Source organism: Ostrinia furnacalis, unplaced genomic scaffold (genome assembly GCF_004193835.3).
Source record: "Ostrinia furnacalis isolate ACB-3 unplaced genomic scaffold, ASM419383v2 OfSCF6500, whole genome shotgun sequence".
In the NCBI taxonomy this organism is placed as follows: Eukaryota; Metazoa; Arthropoda; class Insecta; order Lepidoptera; family Crambidae; genus Ostrinia; species Ostrinia furnacalis.
The window spans coordinates 640-19,540 of record NW_021136739.1 but is presented as its reverse complement, the minus strand read 5'-3'; the positions used below and the strand labels follow the sequence as shown (position 1 = coordinate 19,540).

General features: G+C 40.3%; 1 protein-coding gene and 1 non-coding gene across 5 annotated transcripts in view; one reads left to right on the top strand and one right to left on the bottom strand.

Annotated features, from left to right (window-relative positions):
- LOC114362414 (cilia- and flagella-associated protein 410) overlaps positions 1–16,898 on the top strand; it is a 57,301-nt gene extending 40,403 nt beyond the window's left edge. Inside the window, exons 4-13 of one of the 4 annotated variants that reach the window (XM_028317814.1) lie at positions 138–210; positions 494–559; positions 3,232–3,318; positions 4,998–5,069; positions 8,128–8,211; positions 9,113–9,175; positions 11,447–11,547; positions 11,740–11,887; positions 13,433–13,515; positions 14,224–16,898. In XM_028317814.1, the coding sequence (XP_028173615.1) occupies positions 138–210; positions 494–559; positions 3,232–3,318; positions 4,998–5,069; positions 8,128–8,211; positions 9,113–9,175; positions 11,447–11,547; positions 11,740–11,887; positions 13,433–13,515; positions 14,224–14,257 (811 nt within the window). In that variant the 3' untranslated portion in view covers positions 14,258–16,898. Of the gene's footprint in view, positions 1–137; positions 211–493; positions 560–3,228; positions 3,319–4,997; positions 5,070–8,127; positions 8,212–9,112; positions 9,176–11,446; positions 11,548–11,739; positions 11,888–13,432; positions 13,516–14,223 lie in introns of all 4 variants that reach the window. The other 3 variants (XM_028317813.1, XM_028317815.1, XM_028317816.1) reach the window with 3 other exon arrangements.
- TRNAA-GGC (transfer RNA alanine (anticodon GGC)) lies at positions 1,459–1,531 on the bottom strand. Its single transcript has one exon. It is a non-coding gene; the product is annotated as a tRNA-Ala (tRNA).
- Positions 16,899–18,901: the final 2,003 nt, after the last annotated feature.

Genomic DNA, 18,901 nt, shown 5'->3' with positions numbered 1-18,901 from the left:
GTGTTAAAAATCTGTAACTAATTTTATCATCTCTCCTCACTTCTCGCTTCGATAACCCCTTGTAGAAGACTTGTTATAAAAGATCTCATTGTATATGCCGTCATTATAAAATGTGTTTTTTTTCCTTCTCATTTCAGATACAGAATGACAGTCCTTAGGAATCTCCCGAATCTCGAGAAGCTTGACAATGTTCCCGTCCACCCAGAAGAAGTAAGTGTACCTTTGTATTTAGTGTAGAATCCAGCGAGGACGTCTCGAGCCGTCCTAAGTGTTTAAGAAAGCCTTGGAGATAATGTTCCCTTTTTGATGTGAAATGATGATTCATCTCTCCTACCAGATGAAGTTCTCTACAATGCATTTATTTTTAGAGCCTGCTGCTACATTGTCCAAAAAGGCGGTAACGCTAGATTTTGGTAGAGACGTGATTTTTAATAACGTAAAACGTAACGTGCTAAGAATTGAATTTTCAAATATCATATACTCTTGGTTCCAGGTGCAAGAGGCGATGCGCCGCGGAGTTCACATACCCGACTCAGACGACGAAGGGTACCCACAGCAGGTAAGCAAATTCTATGGTCTTCGTTGTGAAAGTCCAAGTTAAAGGCGTATAGTATTTGTGTTAAGGCACACACTGACACAAGCCTCTGGTCGTGTACTTAAAAGGGAACTGTTAAGGGAAGGGTTACTATAATTCTGCTCTAATTTCTTATTCTTCGTTGCTCTTCTTTTGCTTTCTAGCACCAACAAATGATTTTTCTTTGCTTAGCCCAAAAATCAACTGGCAGAGCCTGTTAAAGTCACATATGTCTTAAAGTGCCACAATAGGGTTATTTATTTATTTATTTATTTATTCTAGAAGGCTGCTTGAAGGCTTACAGAAAATCCAACGCGTTATAGTATATACTATACAGTCCACGGTTTTTTTGTAGCTACCTTGTACAGACCTGAGGTGGAATTGTGTAAAGCAATCGTTATCATTTGACAGTTCATAACGTACGATTATTCTGTCAAACGCTTTGTTTAACTGTCTTTATCGTACGTTATGAACTGTCAAATGATTACGATTGCTTTACACAATTCCACCTCTGTTCAGAGCCTTTATGGCATTAAGTTTTTGCCTGCCTTATGTACCAATTTTTATATGACAGCCCGACGGATTAGCAAGCTGAAGTGGCAATGGGCAGGGTACATAGTACGCAGAACTGACGGCCGATGTGCCAGCAAGTTCCTGGAGTGGATATCACGTACCGGAAAACGCAGCGTGGGACGTTTACCCACGAGGAGGATATAGGTAGCAGGAAGGCGCTGGATGCAGGTTGCTACCAACCTCTCAAATCATTGGGGGAGGCCTATGTGCAGCAGTGGACGTCCTGTGGCTGAAATTATGATGATGAATGCTTTAATAAATAAATGCCTTATAGGTTTTATTTTTAAATAAACAACTTGAAAAAATCGAACTGCCTAAGGCGGGACTCGAACCCACGACCTTCCGCTTGCCGGGCGATTGCTCTTCCAACTGAGCTACTTAGACACTGGATGTACCTGTCGAAATTTTCAAGTGTTATACGCTGTTATGGCCGCGTTTTTTATACATCTATACTATCTATCTATACTACCTAATATTATAAATGCGAAAGTAACTCTGTCTCTCTGTCTCTCTTTCACGCCTAAACCACTGAACCGATTTTGATGAAATTTGGCATAGAGATAGTTTGAGTCCCGGGAAAGGACATAGGATAGTTTATATCCCGGTTTTTAAAACAGGGACGCGCGCGATAAAGTTTTTCTGTGACAGGCAAAATTCCACGCGGGCGATGCCGCTAGCTCTTTATAAACTTGAAATTTTTTCAAGTTGTTTATTTAAAACTAGCTGACCCCGCGAACTTTGTTCCGCCTTAATGGCAATAAATAACGGGATAAAAAGTATCCTATGTCCTTCTCCTGGCTCTAAACTATCTCTCTGACAATTTTCAGCTAAATCGGTTCAGCCGTTCTTGAGTTATAAGTGGAGTAACTAACACGACTTTCTTTTATATAATAGATAGAAGACAATGCCGGAAATTGGCGTCTTTTTTTTTCGCGCGGCCATCGACCAAACTTTGTTTTTTTATTACAAAATAGTGTAATAAACCAAACTTACTATGGCATGTATACCTCTAAACTCAGTCTAAACTGAGTTACGAGCATTAAGTAGAAGTTTGATGATTTTCATACTAGATTTGCTTTTTGCGCGCAAAAATTTTGTAAGAAATTGCAACAAAATAGTGAGATTGTATGTGTAAACAAACAATACCATCCATTAAAAGCTACAGACATCAGTATGGAGCAGAATCAGCGCAATAAAAAAATAGCGCAATATTTTGTTGCAATTTCTTACAAAACTTGCGCACAATAATTAACTTTTTAAAAAAATAAAACCGACTTCAAATGCGTGAACACAAAAAAAAACTAAAAATTGCGTATAAAAAAGTTCATCCCCAATTTTCCACCCTTGGGGGTGAAATATTTTCTTCAAATTCGCATGAAACCACCCTTTTGATAATACCTATTCAACAAAAAAATAATCGTTCAAATTGATTTATAATCGGCGGAGATATTGCGTATAAAAAAGTTCATCCCCAATTTTCCACCCTTGGGGGTTGTTTTTTCTATTACTAAATTTAAATGGGACCACCCTTGAGGTATTACCTATACGCCGAAAAAAGATTTGTTCAAATCGGTTCATAATTGGCGGAGTTATCGCGTAACAAACATAGAAAAAAAAAAACATACGGGTCGAATTGAGAACCTCCTCCTTTTTTTTGAAGTCGGTTGAAAAGCAAATCTTGTATAGTTCCAAAATACTGGACTGTCCTGTCGATGACATTGACAGTGGGGCGCCACCGTCAATACCGGATCGCTGGTTCAGATTTTTGCCATGTTGGAAACCATATAGTTGAACGATGGTAGCGCCCCCCTGTCATTGAGTTTGGCGGGACAGTTCAGTGTGGGTCATCTATATGAAAATCATCAAACTTCAAATGCTCGTAACTCAGTTTAGATTGAGTTTAGAGGTATACATGCCATAGTAAGTTTGGTTTATTACACTATTTTGTAATAAAAAACAAAGTTTGGTCGATGGCCGCGCGAAAAAAAAAAGACGCCAATTTCCGGCATTGTCTTTTAGTTTGAGTAGCGACTCAATTTGCTAATAAATAAACGATTGAATGAGGTTTCATTTGTTCCCAGCAGGAGACATACGGGCAGTACCGGCGGCAGCGGTCGTGCGACTCGAGTCCCGAGCGCGACGAGTGCCGCGCGCCGCCCCGCCACGACCAGGTGCGAATGTGAGCCTTGTGTGCTTGGAATAGGCAGGGTACTCACCTGCCATGTGGCACGTAACGTAGCATGTAACGTGTCCAACCTTCAAGTGAGTACGGCTCGTCCACGGTCATCCCGTATCTAGATGCGAACTCCTGGATCCTACTGCCAGCCGCCTTTGTGCTCGCAGTGATACCGAGTCGCTGCGATCTCCCTGCGGACCACGCGCGAACAGCTCGCAGCGGGCTCGTGCCTATGTACTCGATACAGTATCTGATACATTACATGCTACACGGCTAGATGAGTACCCTGCTATAGGTGCGGTTATTGCTTGACTGATGGACGTCTTGCGATTTGAAAATATTTGCAATCATCGTCACTAGTGAGCGCGTAAAAAAATGTCATTAAATGTATGACGGATTGTACAGCGCCCCTAGCGGAAACTATCAAGAACTAAAATATTCATACAATTTTTTAACGCGCTCACTAGTGAGCTGAGCGCGTTTTATGTTTTAAACTCACACTAGGCCCTCAGAATGAGTCTTTAAAAAAGTTATGAATTGAAATTATTGGGGAATGGTGTCAAATTATCTATTCTTGAAGCTTTTGATCAAGATACTTTTATGAGAAATCATAATATAAATTAATTTATTGGTATTATTGGAGGTGATGAAAGCATGGTTTGCCAAAATGTGGAGTGTATTAATTAATATCCGTCAAGCATGACTTGTGTGTATTATTATTTTAACAATAGGGGATCGGACACTATTCACAAGTAACTCCTTCAACTTACTCATAAAGACGACGGTTCTCATACTTCTCATAAGGTTATACTATTTTAGTTTATTTAAAATGTATGATCAGTTGATTTTGAAAAACAGAACCTACAAAATCACCTCACAGTGGTTGTGTCCGATCTCTCCTATTTTACTGTAACTCCGTAATAATAATAAAATGAATACTTATTTACCTCATTTTCAATATTACATCTATCAAAATTACATAGACGTTGGAGTTTGTTTCATTAATTCTCATTGTAATAATTTTCAATAAACTGTTAAAAAAACCTGTCAAATCCAAATCGAAGGTTGTTCATAAAATATTATAAAACAAGCTCCATGGCTTCATATCTATAATGTTTATACATGTCGTGTAACTGAGCTAACCCCATTTCCATGTGTGCACTAACGCTCGCTCCGCTCGCCGACTCCGCCGGACATCGTTGCCCGGACACTTCGGACACCAACTCTCCTGGACGCTCGGACACCGTAATACTCAATGGACTCCCGGACGCTTCTATGAAACGCCTTATTTCATCCCATTTTTCACCATCCACAATTTTGAACATTCATTTGATGGTGGATAATTTGAATCAAATAACTGTCCGGTTTCGGACATTATTTTGAGCCTACCTTAAAAATTTATTTTCTTCTCGGTCACTTTAACTGGCTGTCCAAAAACTCATGAATATATCCATACTTGACTTCTGTCACTTTACAAAACTGTCCGAATACTGGACACTTCTAAACATGCATTATCCATCTTACGGACCAATCTAAACGTTTATCTCTCTCCGTCTGTATACCGGACACTAACCAATATCTCATATCTAAACCTCGTCTGAATAAACCAACCTACATCTCCACCTCCCGTCCGTACCCGGACACGTGCCGGACACTCCCCGGACACCCGGACAGGGCAGCGACAGCTCGGAGGCGGGCGCGGAGCCGGCGCCGGCGCCGGAGCCCGCGAGGCCGGAGCCGCAGCAGGTTGGTGCTTCGTAACTACGAGGACTGCAGGCTACAGCATTCGACCACTAAAGTCTGTTCGCCGAGTTTTGATAAAAAAAAAAAATCAGAGGTTCTAAACTCATTATAAATTGCGGCCCGCTAATTATTTTTGTCGATATAATGAAAAAGTTGGTAAATTATCATTATTATCTCTTTTAAATTTACGGGAATTATTCCGGTTAGGGCATACGTGGGGATACGGATCAAACATGTGGCGTCCATGTGTTGGATAAAAAGTATTTCATTATTATCAAGTGGCTTATAGTGTATTCCAATGTTGGGCAAAGCCCTACCACTGTCATACCATTCATTTCGGTCTCATGTAAAATAAATCTATTCCGTGTCACACATTGCGTTTCACACATTGTGGCCCGCCGGCCGGGGCGCTTGACGACAGCTGCGTGGCTCGTAACATGGTACTCAGTGCGCGTTGTGACAAACGACGCCCGCCATACAGAATGCGATAATTAAGCGACAGTCGCTATTGCAAGACATTTCATGATATTTATCAACTCTCGGCGAACAGACTTTAGTTGGCGCCAATGATTAGTTTCGTTGCGGGTCCAGTGACAGTTTACCTTCCCCCCGGGACAAACTTGACCTTCATTGGTTGGGTTTTTATGGCGGTCAAGCTGTAGATCCTGGCTACACAGGAGTTGCGAGTTGTAGTGGGAACGAGAGGTGGGAATAGTCTCGTTCGGTGGCGCCAACTAAAAAAATGGGACTATTCCCACCTCTCGTTCCCACCGCTGCAACTCCTGTGTAGCCAGGGTCTACAGCTTGACCGCCAATAAAAACACAACCAGTGAAGGTTTGTGTGGGTGGAAAATTAAACTGTCATTGGACCTGCAACGAAATTAATCAGAAGAACTTATTAAGGAGGAGTTCGAATTTAAGATTCGATTGAAATGATATGAAATGTCTTTAATGCACCACCAATCCCTAATTTTTAAGTGACCCCTATGGTAACATAACAGGAATTTGTTTTCATTGGGTCACTTAAAAATAAGGGATTGATGGTGCAAACGGATCACGAAAGTGAATAACTTTTTACCAGAATTTTGCACTGTGACATTAGCTTCCTCTACAGTGGCGCCAACTGGTGAGCGCTAAAGCAGTAGTCCACATTATTATTAGTTAACTTGCATGTTTCTTTTGTTTTTGTGGAATGATTTTTCTGTTCTTTTTATGATTATTTATGCAGTATAAAAGGTTTTTTTTATTATAATTTAAATCGGTATCAGTAAATAATGTACTGAATTTTTAATAAATAATTTGAAAAAATCGAAACTGCCTAAGGCGAATTTTCGATTTTTTCAAGTTGTTTATTTAAAATTTAGTTTGAGAAGCGACTCTATTCGCTAAGAAATTTTAATAAAAATATGTAGGTACTGAACAACATAAACTACGACCGAATTTCTTGAGCTGTTTTGCCATTATTGTCCCGCAGCACAGTCTTTTATTTTGCCTTAGAAGCGGACGTCCCTGTTTTATTAATTCAATCGTTAGATATTACTATTATGTATACAATTGATGAAGGAACTAGTAGTTGTATTTGTTTAGTTTCGAAGAAATATTCGATTTTGTGATTTTATAAAAAAAACTGTTTTAGAAGCATATTTTCTAAAAAAATTACATTAAGTCAGAATTTTGTAAATAAATTTACCTATCACTATAACGTCTACCTTTATGTAAAAATAAATGGTTATTGCTGCAGTAATTTAGGAATTATTTAATAATTTATGATTTTCAGAAAACATTTTTTTCTCTGTTGTCCTAGAAAAATGGCAGCTAGACTTACTTTATATTGATGCATGATATAATTATCTATAATACCTGAAAATATTACTTGCCTATCCCGTGGAAGTTCGATGATACGACTAGAAAAATTTGTCAAAAGTAATATTGACTAAGGCCATCGGTCAAAACCACTATTAACTGAAATTTGCAGTCAAAAGTGGTTTTGATCGATTATGAGTTTTGACTGCAACATATATATCGATGTTTCGAAAACGATAGGATTTCCAATAAGCCGCCACAGGGCCAACTCTATAATTATCAAACTCGACCAGACAAATTAATAATGGTAAAAGCAATGAATTTCAATAGTTATCTAACAAAGGCATTAAAACCGTATTGTTACGGACGGCATTTAAAAAACTAAAAAATATTTAGATGACAACCCTATTTACATATAAATCTTCTAAACTCATAGAAATTAAAATATCTTCGAACTTCCACGGGATAGGCAAGTAATATTTTCAGGTATTATAGATAATTATATCATGCATCAATATAAAGTAAGTCTAGCTGCCATTTTTCTAGGACAACAGAGAAAAAAATGTTTTCTGAAAATCATAAATTATTAAATAATTCCTAAATTACTGCAGCAATAACCATTTATTTTTACATAAAGGTAGACGTTATAGTGATAGGTAAATTTATTTACAAAATTCTGACTTAATGTAATTTTTTTAGAAAATATGCTTCTAAAACAGTTTTTTTTATAAAATCACAAAATCGAATATTTCTTCGAAACTAAACAAATACAACTACTAGTTCCTTCATCAATTGTATACATAATAGTAATATCTAACGATTGAATTAATAAAACAGGGATGTCCGCTTCTAAGCCAAAATAAAACACTGTGCGCAGCAGTGATAGAATTTAATTGTGACGTGTAATTGTAAAAAATAAATTACTTTTTATGACATACACAGGCTGTCCTAAAATTAGCACGTCACACTGACACAAGAGGTAGATGGTCATTGAACAAAAAGTTCCATCGTCGAATATGTCATAGTTTTAAAATCTATGTCATGGTTTCATAGTTTATGAGATTTGGCCAATTTTAATATTTTTTTTTTGAATGTACAAATTAGACATATTTGATGCGTCTTAGGCTCCAGTCTAAGTTGACGTGCTACTTTGGGACACCCTGTATATCTTTTATGATCTGTAAACGAGCGTTGTCGCCCGCAGTGAATAAATACCAAATAAATATTTTTTCTTTCTTTCTTTCTTTCTTTCTTTCAGTGCCCTCTGTCGCCCACGAGACGAGTCTCGCCCGAGCCTGACGAGCGGTACGAGTACCCGGCCATGACGCGATCGCAGTACGAGGTGAGTGCATAAATACAGGGCGTTGCTATAGTTGATGAAACAAAAAAGATGTATTCTACTACTCAAATTCTCATCAGCAATTAGTCATTAAGTTTGTGGATGTCATTTTTTTACTATTTGATACGGTCTTATAGAAAAAGTTGTTATATTTGAGTAGTAGAATTAATCCCTTTTGTTGAAAAAAAAAAATTGCAAGCAAAAGTATTTATGGAACCACCCCCTTGTGTAGATGAAGAATAGAATAGAATCTAGCCGATTCACAGTAAAATTAGAAGCGTTAGAATTGTAACTAAACCTATTATCAATTGTACCTCAAACTTCGCATTTGATCTCATGATACATTTTTTTTTTAATTTTGTTCATTAGAAATTGTTCTGCTAACAATCACTCACCGAATGCTTTAAGGCTGAGTCTAGTTTAAATCTGTGACTTTTTTTCTATTATAAACTTCCGTTCAGGACTATCAATTCTTTTTTCTTTAATAGGAACCTTAAGCGAGGTTTAGAGTAGTAATAAAACTTGCAGAAGTTGATTTCCGCGAGCTGTTTACCACTGTGGCAAGCCAACTTCTTCAAAATTTACACGGCGGTGACAGCTTCCCCAAGTCAACTTCTGCAAATTTTATTGCTAAAGTCCGGTCGCCGAGCACGTAGAATTTCGTCCAATGACCCCAAGCTACCACTCGCGCGTAATTATGTTGCTGTCGCGGTCTCACTGCGGGCGCCCGTCGCAGAGTCGCGACAGCAATATAATTACGCGCGAGCGATAAGGATGGGTAGCTTGGGGTCATTGGACAAAATTCTACGAGCTCGCAGACCAGACTGTAGTTGGAGGATCTGATGTTTTTGTAAAAAGTTGAGGAGTGTTTACTCGGTGTCTGTGAGGCTGTGTCGTGTTGCAGGCGCGCGCGCCGCGCTCGCCCGACGCGCCGCTGCGGCACTCGCTCTCCGCACACAGCGTCAAGGTACACAGTGCACACATACAGGATGTCCCAAAAAGAGTGGGCCAAACTTAAGATGATAGACAATGGATGACTATGTATAGTTTTTTTTTAAAATATCACCTTTACAAATACGATTTTTTTAACGTTTTTTTAAATCCCTTATTTTTGAGCCTTTCTCTTGTTGCTGGGTGCTGTTGCTTCGTCTTATTCGTCTTTAAAAATATTTGCCCATTTGTACATAGAGCAACAAAAGATAGGCTTAAAATTGGGGATTTTAAAATAACATAAAAAATATCCCTGAAATGGTAATACTTTTACTAAAGTATTTTTTTTGTATGTAGGCAGGCACAGACCACAGTGTGGTCTTTCATCTCCTTCCCCTTATTACAAGAAGTTAGACTCTGGTTGAACTCTGTTTAAGCATTTAGTATGGAAATGTTGTTTTCTTCTCAGTGTTCGTCCCGGGTTTAACTTTTTTGTAATAAGGGGTCTTAAGTTTGGCACTTTCTTTTTAGGACATCCTGTATACACACATTGTTTACGATATAATTTATAGACAAAATATACAGACAGTAACCATTAACAAAAAAAGCTCTCAATAACAATTATTTTTAATATAAAGGAACATTGTTAACCGGTTTTACGGCTACCCCTTAGTCAGAGATTTGCTCATACTTCTTTAAAAAGAGTTTCACTCGTAGATATTCAAATTATTTGATATTTGGATTAGACTTTCCTGAAATACCAATCGTTATCACAAAATGCAACAACAAATTGAGCTTTCATAATTCACAAATTCAACACATGTAAATGCTTCTCATTTATGTATGACGTCGCACTGTAATTGCTTAACTAGAGTTTTGGCGCAGTTACACTACGTGAAATTGATCGAGGAAAATAGTGTAAATGTTACGGTTAATGTGATAAATTGAAAATTATTAATAATAACCGGTTATTATGAATAATTACCGACAGTCGCGGTAAAAGTGATAAATTAATCACATTTTTAACAGTGATTATTTAATAATTCAACCTTAGTACTAACAAATTTCTTAAAAGAGAACAACTTCTTGTGTACGTGCTCGTGTACAGCCAAACTTTTGAACGTTTTGATATCATATATTAATATAATTTGGCATAATGAGTTTGAAATGTTTCTTGCATAATATTACTTTTCCATGATGCCTATAACATAATGTTTTGATTTAAAGTGAAAAATAGGTTAAGGTGCGGCGGGGGGGGGCCCTTGGGCCCCCCCCAAGCCGCCTATTTAGTTTTATACACACATAAATGACCTCATATTAATCACATTAACCAAATCATGCGGTAATTATTCATAATAACCGGCGATTATTCATAATTTTCACATTTATCACTTTGACCGTAACATAAACACGCACTTCAGCCAGCCTCGCCGTGCGTCTTCCATACTTTGGTGAGCGTGCTCCCGTTTCGTATCGGTCACTTTTCTGTCCCAACAGCCATCATCTCTACGAGCTATTTGCCCCGCCCACTCCCACGTGATTTTAGCAATAGACTAAGAGCTAGTGAACGCCAGACCTACGTCATTTTATAAAAGCTGAAAGTTTGTCAGCGTATGCTCCCAATATAGGTTAGAATGTTGGTGGATCATGAAGTTTAGGTCATCGTGGCTTTGGCAGCTATCCTAAAAAAACTGTCTGGTAAGGAGTTGGTACTGTCTAAACTATCTTCATGATTCATCAACGTTCTATCCTATATTGGGAGCATACGCTGACAAACTTTCAGTTTTTTAAAATGACTTAGGTCTGGCGTTCACTAGCTCTAAGTCTGCAATTCTGCGGGCTATAATGGTCATTTTGGTTCTCCCGCTTTCTTTAACCTTCTAAAAAAGAAGTAAGGTTTTGACAAGAATATTGCTTACTCAATCAATTACTGAGGCTGTTCGCACCCAACAACTATTATCGTGGTCGAAGGCATGCATTGTTTGCTGTTCCTCCGTGTCGTACGGTTTCAAGATCGAAATCACTTATACCACGTACATTAAGTGCTCTCAATCGTTTCCTGGACCAAAACCCAAAATGTGACGTATTTGCAGAGGGGTGGAGTACGTTACTAGCAGAATGTTTGGGTTACTGTGAAAATAATCGCATCTGATTTATGTACTTTTCCTAAATTAAGTTAAGTTAAATTGTTTTTAATTACCTAAATGTTATTCTGAGCTTTGTTACGTTTTGTTTGAATAGTGTAATTGGTACTACCGTTCTATTCATGAATAAATAAATAAATAAATAAATTGTGGTTCGATCGCAGGACTACGCGTATTCGACGAACGGCGAGTGCCGCTACAGCGCCGCGCCCACGCTCGCCTCGCCGCCGCACTACAGTGACGGCTGCTACGAGCGCTCGGACAGGTGTGATGACATTCTTAATCCTTCAAGCTCCGCGAATCCAGACACAATAGATCAGTGTTTTTCAACCTGTGGGTCGCGACTCCCTGGGGGTCACGGCGCAGTTACACAGTTTTTTGAGAATATGATATTGGTCCTTTAGAAAAGTTGTTATTTGTTTGAAAGCAGAACCTTATAGGCCTATTTTTGTCCCAGGGCGGAGTCGTACCAGCAGGTGCCAACGCGACCGGGCCCGGGCTCGGAGTGGGATCGGGACAGGGACAGCGCGCGAGAGCGGGACAGAGACTACCCGTCCGCCGTCATGGCCGAGCATCGCGGGTTCACGCGCCGCCCCGTCGCTAGGGTGAGTGTCCCGCAGGCGCGCGAGCGGGACGGGACAGCGCGCGAGCGGGACAGGGACACCCGTCCGCCGTCATGGCCGAGCACCGCGTCCTGTAGCCTCATTCACGTAACAAAACTTCAACAACAAATCGCTGAGTTATCTACCCTATCGAGTAATCGTTCTATCGAAATGACCCTCATGAACACGGATTTAAAACTGTTTTTCAATGGGACGACTTCTGAACGTCGTCAGCAAGATCTTGACTGTCAAAATACGTGAATTAAGCCACTGAAACCTTTCTTTGTCACCTGTCAACCGCTTTGCAACGGAGGGAAGGCGAACATTAACTTCGAACTCCTATGTTGTTCTGATTAATTTCGTTGCGGGTCCAATGACAGTTAACTTCCCCCGGGACAAACTTGACCTTCACTGGTTGGGTTCTTATTGGCGGTCAAGCTGTAGATCCTGGCTATCCTAGTTGCAGCGGTGGGAACGAGAGGTGGGATTAGTCCCGTAGGGTGAGTATCCCAGCAGGCGCCGAGCGGGACTGGGACTACCCATCCGCCATCATGGTCAGACTCCTTCACTATAATAACGCAAAGACTCCTATGTTTAAAATGGACAATAACTCATAATATGTTTTAAAATCGGATAACACACCAGCCAGGCTGAGCCAGCAGCCTGCTTGTGACCAGTAGCCGAAATATACAGCTGTGCTCATGTACTTTAGACCCGAGATGATTTAAATATGAATTTTAACTGTAAAGAAATCCGAAAGTTTAAAATCCTCCTATGTTCTTCAGAATAATTTCGCTGTGGGACAGACATTCCCCTCCTTTAGGCCCCTCGCCCACGGCGACGTTTTGTAGCGATGCAGTAGCGATTCTGTCGCGCGTTCGCATAGATACAGTCGCAATGCGGTCGCTAACTGTGTGCCCTCGCCCACATAAACGCGCTTCTGTCGCGATGCAAACGCGATTCAGTAAGGCTTGATTACCTTTTAGGCTGACATCGGTGACTGACGTCAGCGGCGCGCACGATTACTCACTAGTTCTATGTAAGCATCTGCCGCTGACGACCGTTGCAGTGCGGTGCTTCATAGAACATTGTGTTTTATTACGCTCGACCGATGTACGCGACCGACGTCAGCGTAGGAGGAAATCAAGCCTAACCCTTCCTCCGTTCTCTCCCCGATGTCGACCGACACGGTCGCGTTTGCATCGATACAGTCGCGCTGTTGTAGCGCGTTAGTAGCGCGTTTGCATCGCTTCTGTAGTGCGTTGCAAATGCGACTAAAGTCTGGTCCGTGAGCACGTAGAATCCCGTCCAATGACCCCAATCTACCCATCCTTATCGCTTGCGCGTAATTATATTGCTGTCGCGACTGTGCGACGCGCGCCCGCAGTGAGTGTGGTGCGAGCGCTCGCTCGATCGATTCTACGTGCTCACGGACCAGGCTTTAACGTGCGTTAGTAGTCTGTCATACTGGTAATCACTACAAAAATTCGCCGTGAGCGAGGGCCCTTAATAACGAATATTTTTCTTGAGCTAAGGTGATCTTTTCAGAACTCGAACCTGTTGTCTGCGGTGCTGTGCCTGGTGAAGGAGCTGGACTACCCCAGTCTGGAGGTGGCCGAGATGGCCGTCAGGTCAGCGCCGTTCCACACACCTTCAGTTATTCACTGTTTCTGCCCCAGCGGCCATCATCATACAGGGTGTTAGGTGAATGGGTATATGAGCCGACACTAGCCCATGTTTACATGGGCTTATAAATGGTATGGTGAAGTCAGAAATGGCAATGCCAGATCTTGTATGGAAGGTGGCGTCTTTTTTTTTTCGCGTGGCCATCGACCAAACCTTATTTTTTATTTTATTTTATTTTATTTTATTTTATTTAGGATAACAAACAATTGTACAATTCAGATATGCAGTAAAGTTATACATCGACATTTAGTTATTGTACAACCCGCACCGCTATCCCCATCTTACAAACATGCTTTGCCTCTTTGCACCACTAGCTGATTTATGGAAATGAACAGAACAATCAGTGGAGCCCACGGCCACGGATTTTTTGATTACAAAATAGTGTAATAAACCAAACTTACTAGGCTAGTGTCGGCTCATATACCCATTTACCTAACACCCTGTATACCACAATATAGTTTAAAAATAATCGAATGATAACACCTATCGTTTCCATCCCGTTTACAAAACATCTTTTGTTTGCCTTCTTATACAGAACATGTCTGGCTTTTGGATGACTAGTTTTAAATTTTTACTCCTCCTATCAAAACCTGATCGGACAAATCGGCAATTCGTTCGCCAGCTCCTCATTAATGGACAACATTGCGTTGCAGGTGTCGCATGGACGAGCTCGCCAACAGCCAGTGACCCCGCGCGCCCGCGCCCTGAGCCGGCGGGGCGTTCGCGGGGCGTTCGCGGGCCGTGCGTGGGCCGTGCGCGGGGCGTTCGCGGGCCGTGCGCGAGGCGTCGCGGGGCGTTCGCGGGCTCTTTCAAGTTCGCGTTTCCCCGCGCGTATAAAATCCTTTTTGTATTCGCCTCAAGCCAAGCGCGTCGCAAGCATGGACGCGCATAAATTCCAATACAAGCCCAACGCTGCGAGGGTTTTGAAGCATTAACTGAGCATTTTTAGCCTGCGTGGAAGTCCGTATGCCAATAACGCTGGAAGCTAGTGAGAAGACAGAAGCAGAAGGCAAGTACCGATGCCGCTAGTGCGAGCAACGCCCCGCGCACGCCCCACAGTGGCGGGAATGTACAGTTGACAGCGCATCAGGCTAATTTCTGTCTCAAAATAGACTGTTTTACGACGGGATGAAATGCCACTGTTTTTTAGTAAGCTTGATGTTCTGTCATCTGTACCTTCCGGGTGTGCGTAAAACAAGATGGCGGCGCTCATCGCTGACGGCTGTCCCTATCTTGTCACGGATACACAGACTGCCATATTGATCGCGATGGGTTTACTTTTGAGGTAAACAGTTTTGTCCCGGGCTCAGTAGCAGCGGAGCGCATAAATTGACAACTGTACAAAATAGTGTTGTGCCCGGTGACTATCGATATCATACGCAAAAAATTTGCAAGTAATTTAATTTAATACGGACACGTTTTTTTTTTAATTTTCGTTTGCATGATCGTTTTGGATCAAGCAGTCGAAAGTGAAAGATTTTTTTTGGCATTAGCAGTTATAATAACAGTTATTTGCATGTCAATCTAAATTTCTTATCTCGATTTTATAACAAAAACCTACAGTGAGGTGCTATGATCTGTATTTTACAGCGTGCGACTAATATAACTTGATTTGCACGAACCAATTATTTCTGATTAAATTCGTTTAAAATTATCGATATCGCCGTACCCATCCCTGCTTACGTAAAACAAAATGGCCGCTTCCCGCCATCTTGTCGCGTCAAAATGTCGGAGTTGACGTTGACCCGCGACTCGTGTTCTGGAAAGAGGGAGTCTTCTGCGAAATAAGTTTATTTATTTACACAAGACTTGCGCTTTCATTTAACTTAGCATTTTCTATAAAATCGACGGAGTTTTGGCGGTGTTTTGATTAAAAAGTAAAATTGATAAGTTTCTAAAAATTCGTACAACCAACCTGGTCCAAAAACAACTCTGGATGGTCAAGAGCAACTCTACATATTTTCGTAAATATTCATTTATAGGTAAAAAGATAGTACCTATTTTATTTATTTTTCGTTAAAACGCCGCCAAAAAGTAGGATCTACATAATTTGAGATTTGGTGATATACCATCTCAATTTGAGATTATTTTTAACAATTTTTTATTTTTATATTCGAGCCATGAAGTTTTATTTTACCGACTAGGTACTGAGAGGTACTGATTTTAATGTTTCGTGTATAGTTTTTGTGAAAATGTTGTTATTGCTCTCGGAATGACAGTCCAAACTCGTGTGATATTCTATGAAATCGTTGTGTACATTTATTTGCATCCTTACTATTACAAAAACCATGTATATGTGATAGATTAGGTTATGTTAAAATAAGAAATAAAATACATGATGTATTCTTGAAATTGTAAATATAATTTAAGTATTTTATTCGAAATTGTGAGTTTCAAATGTATAATATTCGCCGACTTACAGAGCCTTTGTTACAATCAAAATTGGGATTCATGATTCAATAAGAAAAGTTGCAGTTCAAATATTCACAAATTATTCTTTTGTAAGTATACTCACGTCACGATTCCAGCTGTGTAATTAATTACATAGTATCATTGTTTACTTTCGAGGCAAAGCACAGTTTTGGTTAAATTAGTTCTGAATTTATTTCGTTAAATGACGAGATTGCCGCGTCGGCCCCCAGTCCTGTACCATAAAAAAATTTAATTGATTCTGTCACAATTACCTACTTTATCTACAGGCACAGACATTCTATTGACATACTTAGTATTTATAATCTGTACTATCAAAATGTCACTATTGCATTTTAACAACAGGCAGAGCAAACTACTATCGATACTTAGTTGTACAACCCTGTGGGTCTAGATAAAGTGCAAATTATAATCGCAGTAACCAGTCGAAAAGTGGTCGAAAAGCCCCTTTTTTGTATGGAGTTTTAACGGATTCGATTTTCGATTCGATCAAAAAGTGCGTTTTGTCTAGGGGGGCTGGTGTCCCAGATATGACTTTTACAGGAGGGCGCAACTACCAATACTGGGTTATTAGTTCCGATTTTTGCCACTTGGCGTTTCAGATCGTTTGACTTTAATGCCGTCTATCGATATGAAATAAATTAGTAAAGTAAAAGCAAAAGTATTTTATTTGCCAACAAAAGAATTACAGTTTATTGTTGATTTTGCTTCAAGTAGCAATTCTCTGAAAGTCGACGAACGTTCCAAACAGTTCCATCAGCAGAATTGAGGTGGTATATAAGACAGGGCAGGTGCGCGACGTTCAATTATACGCTTTAATGTCAACGCGATAAAATCGTTTTTTGTCAAATCAGTCGCCGCGCTGCCAAACGAAATATTAGTGTAAGGACTGATAAAATTAATAAACAACTTGCCGTGATTATGTTGTGTTTTATTGTATCTGGTCAAGTAGCTTTGGCCACGTAGACCATTTTTCCGTTTCGTTGGGTTTTTTCCAGTTTTGGTTATGATGACTGTATTGAGGCGGTAGAACATTTATCAACCCGGAAGCGGATCGCAACGCAACCGTATCAACTCGAGGCGGTCAGTATTCTTTGTATGAAACGCCAAACGCACACTTATCCGCAACCGTACTTTAACGTTAACGCCTCGCCTCGCGCTTAACAGCGCGCGAAAGGCGATGACAGCTCGCTAAATGCGATACAGTGTTGATCGCTTTCCGAGTTGATTGTTGTCTGCTATCCTATCCTATGATCTTTAGTACACACTAGACAGGTTGTCTCCATACAAATGAAAGCTAATTTTGAGTGGTAACAGAGTAAATACAAATGAGTAGGTCATCTTCATAGAAACGCACCGAGCGCGGTTTGTATGTGAGCGCGCGCCAATACGTATGCGGCGCGCACGCACACACTGACAAAATTCAGCGCACCTACTGTGGGGCGTAACTCCTACATTAAAGAATGCTAGGGTAAGGATGCTATGCTATGAGGATGTGAGTGATGCTGAAGGGTCGGGAGAGAGGTGGAATGAAAACGACCAGTTTGAGTGACTGTTAAAAATACACTGATTTATTGCTATAAAGTATTCAATGCGTCGACGCTAATTTGGGTCAACCGCGCAAACGCTTACTTAGCAATAACTAGCTATATGAAAAGTGAATACGTTTGTACGATAGCTCGTACACCTACCCCCGCTAATCCACGCTAAATTTTGTCCGTGTGTGCGGGCGTGCTCATATACCTACAAACCGCGCTCGGGCGTTTCTATGAAGATGACCTACTCATTTGTATTTACTCTGGTGGTAATTTGAAGCGCCACTACGATTTTTCCGAAAACTAATTTTGACATACATTGCAAGTGGCTACCGTGGTTTTTGAGTAATATAATTTTATTTTGTTGTAGGTATAATGTGAGATTTCATATTTAATTATTTAAGTTTAGCATGAGGAAATGTATGTTTTGTAATAATCGCTAGAGAAAAAGGAGTAAACGACTTTTCATATCACTAATTTTAGCTCCATGGACAATCGTATCTGCCTGATGACAGCAGCCAGTCCAGTGTGTAATATTACAAAGGGCTGAGTGTGAGTTTACATCAAACGTACTCACAGTGAGCCCGTTAAAAAATATAAAAAATTAGGTTCTTGAAAGTTTCCGCTAGGGGCGCTGTACAATCCGTCATACATTTAATGTCATTTTTACGCGCTCACTAGTGAGGAGGACGTTCGATGTAAACGCACACTAAAGGTTCGGCCAAACCAACGCGATCGCACGCGATCAGTAGCCGCGTGCAGCGATGGCGATCAAAGCATTTAAGTTTGGTCGCGTGTGACCGCGTTGGTTTGGCCGAACCTTAAACCCTCAGGACAGTGCGCTCGCTAACACCCTCGCTCCACTCGTCTTCCTAGCACATTCTGGTGGACACGTAGCGTAGGAACGAAGAAAAAATAAAATAAATAAAACAAAAATTGACTTGGTTATATTTTATTCATGAAGTTCAGTACAAATTCAGTACAATTGTTATAGTAATAATTTACAAAAAATAGTTTCTATTGAGTAGTTTCAAGCTGTTTTCTGATTGTGTAACTGTCTATTGCTGCCATTTGTTGTACTAGTTGTCCTTAGTGGTCGGTATTCGAGTAGTCGCGTCTTGATTAGACTCCAACACCTGTTGTGAGAAAGAACAATTTATGATAGTAGATAGTACATAATTATACAATAAATAAATCATGCGCATATACACCCACCCTATCGAACAAAAAAAGAATTTGAAAATCGGTCCACAATGAAGTAATCGGAGAACTAAAATTCAAATTCAAATAGTTTATTCAGTACATAGGTCCTTTCCAGGGCACTTAAACACGTCCCAAATATTATTAAGAACATAAGAGTACATAA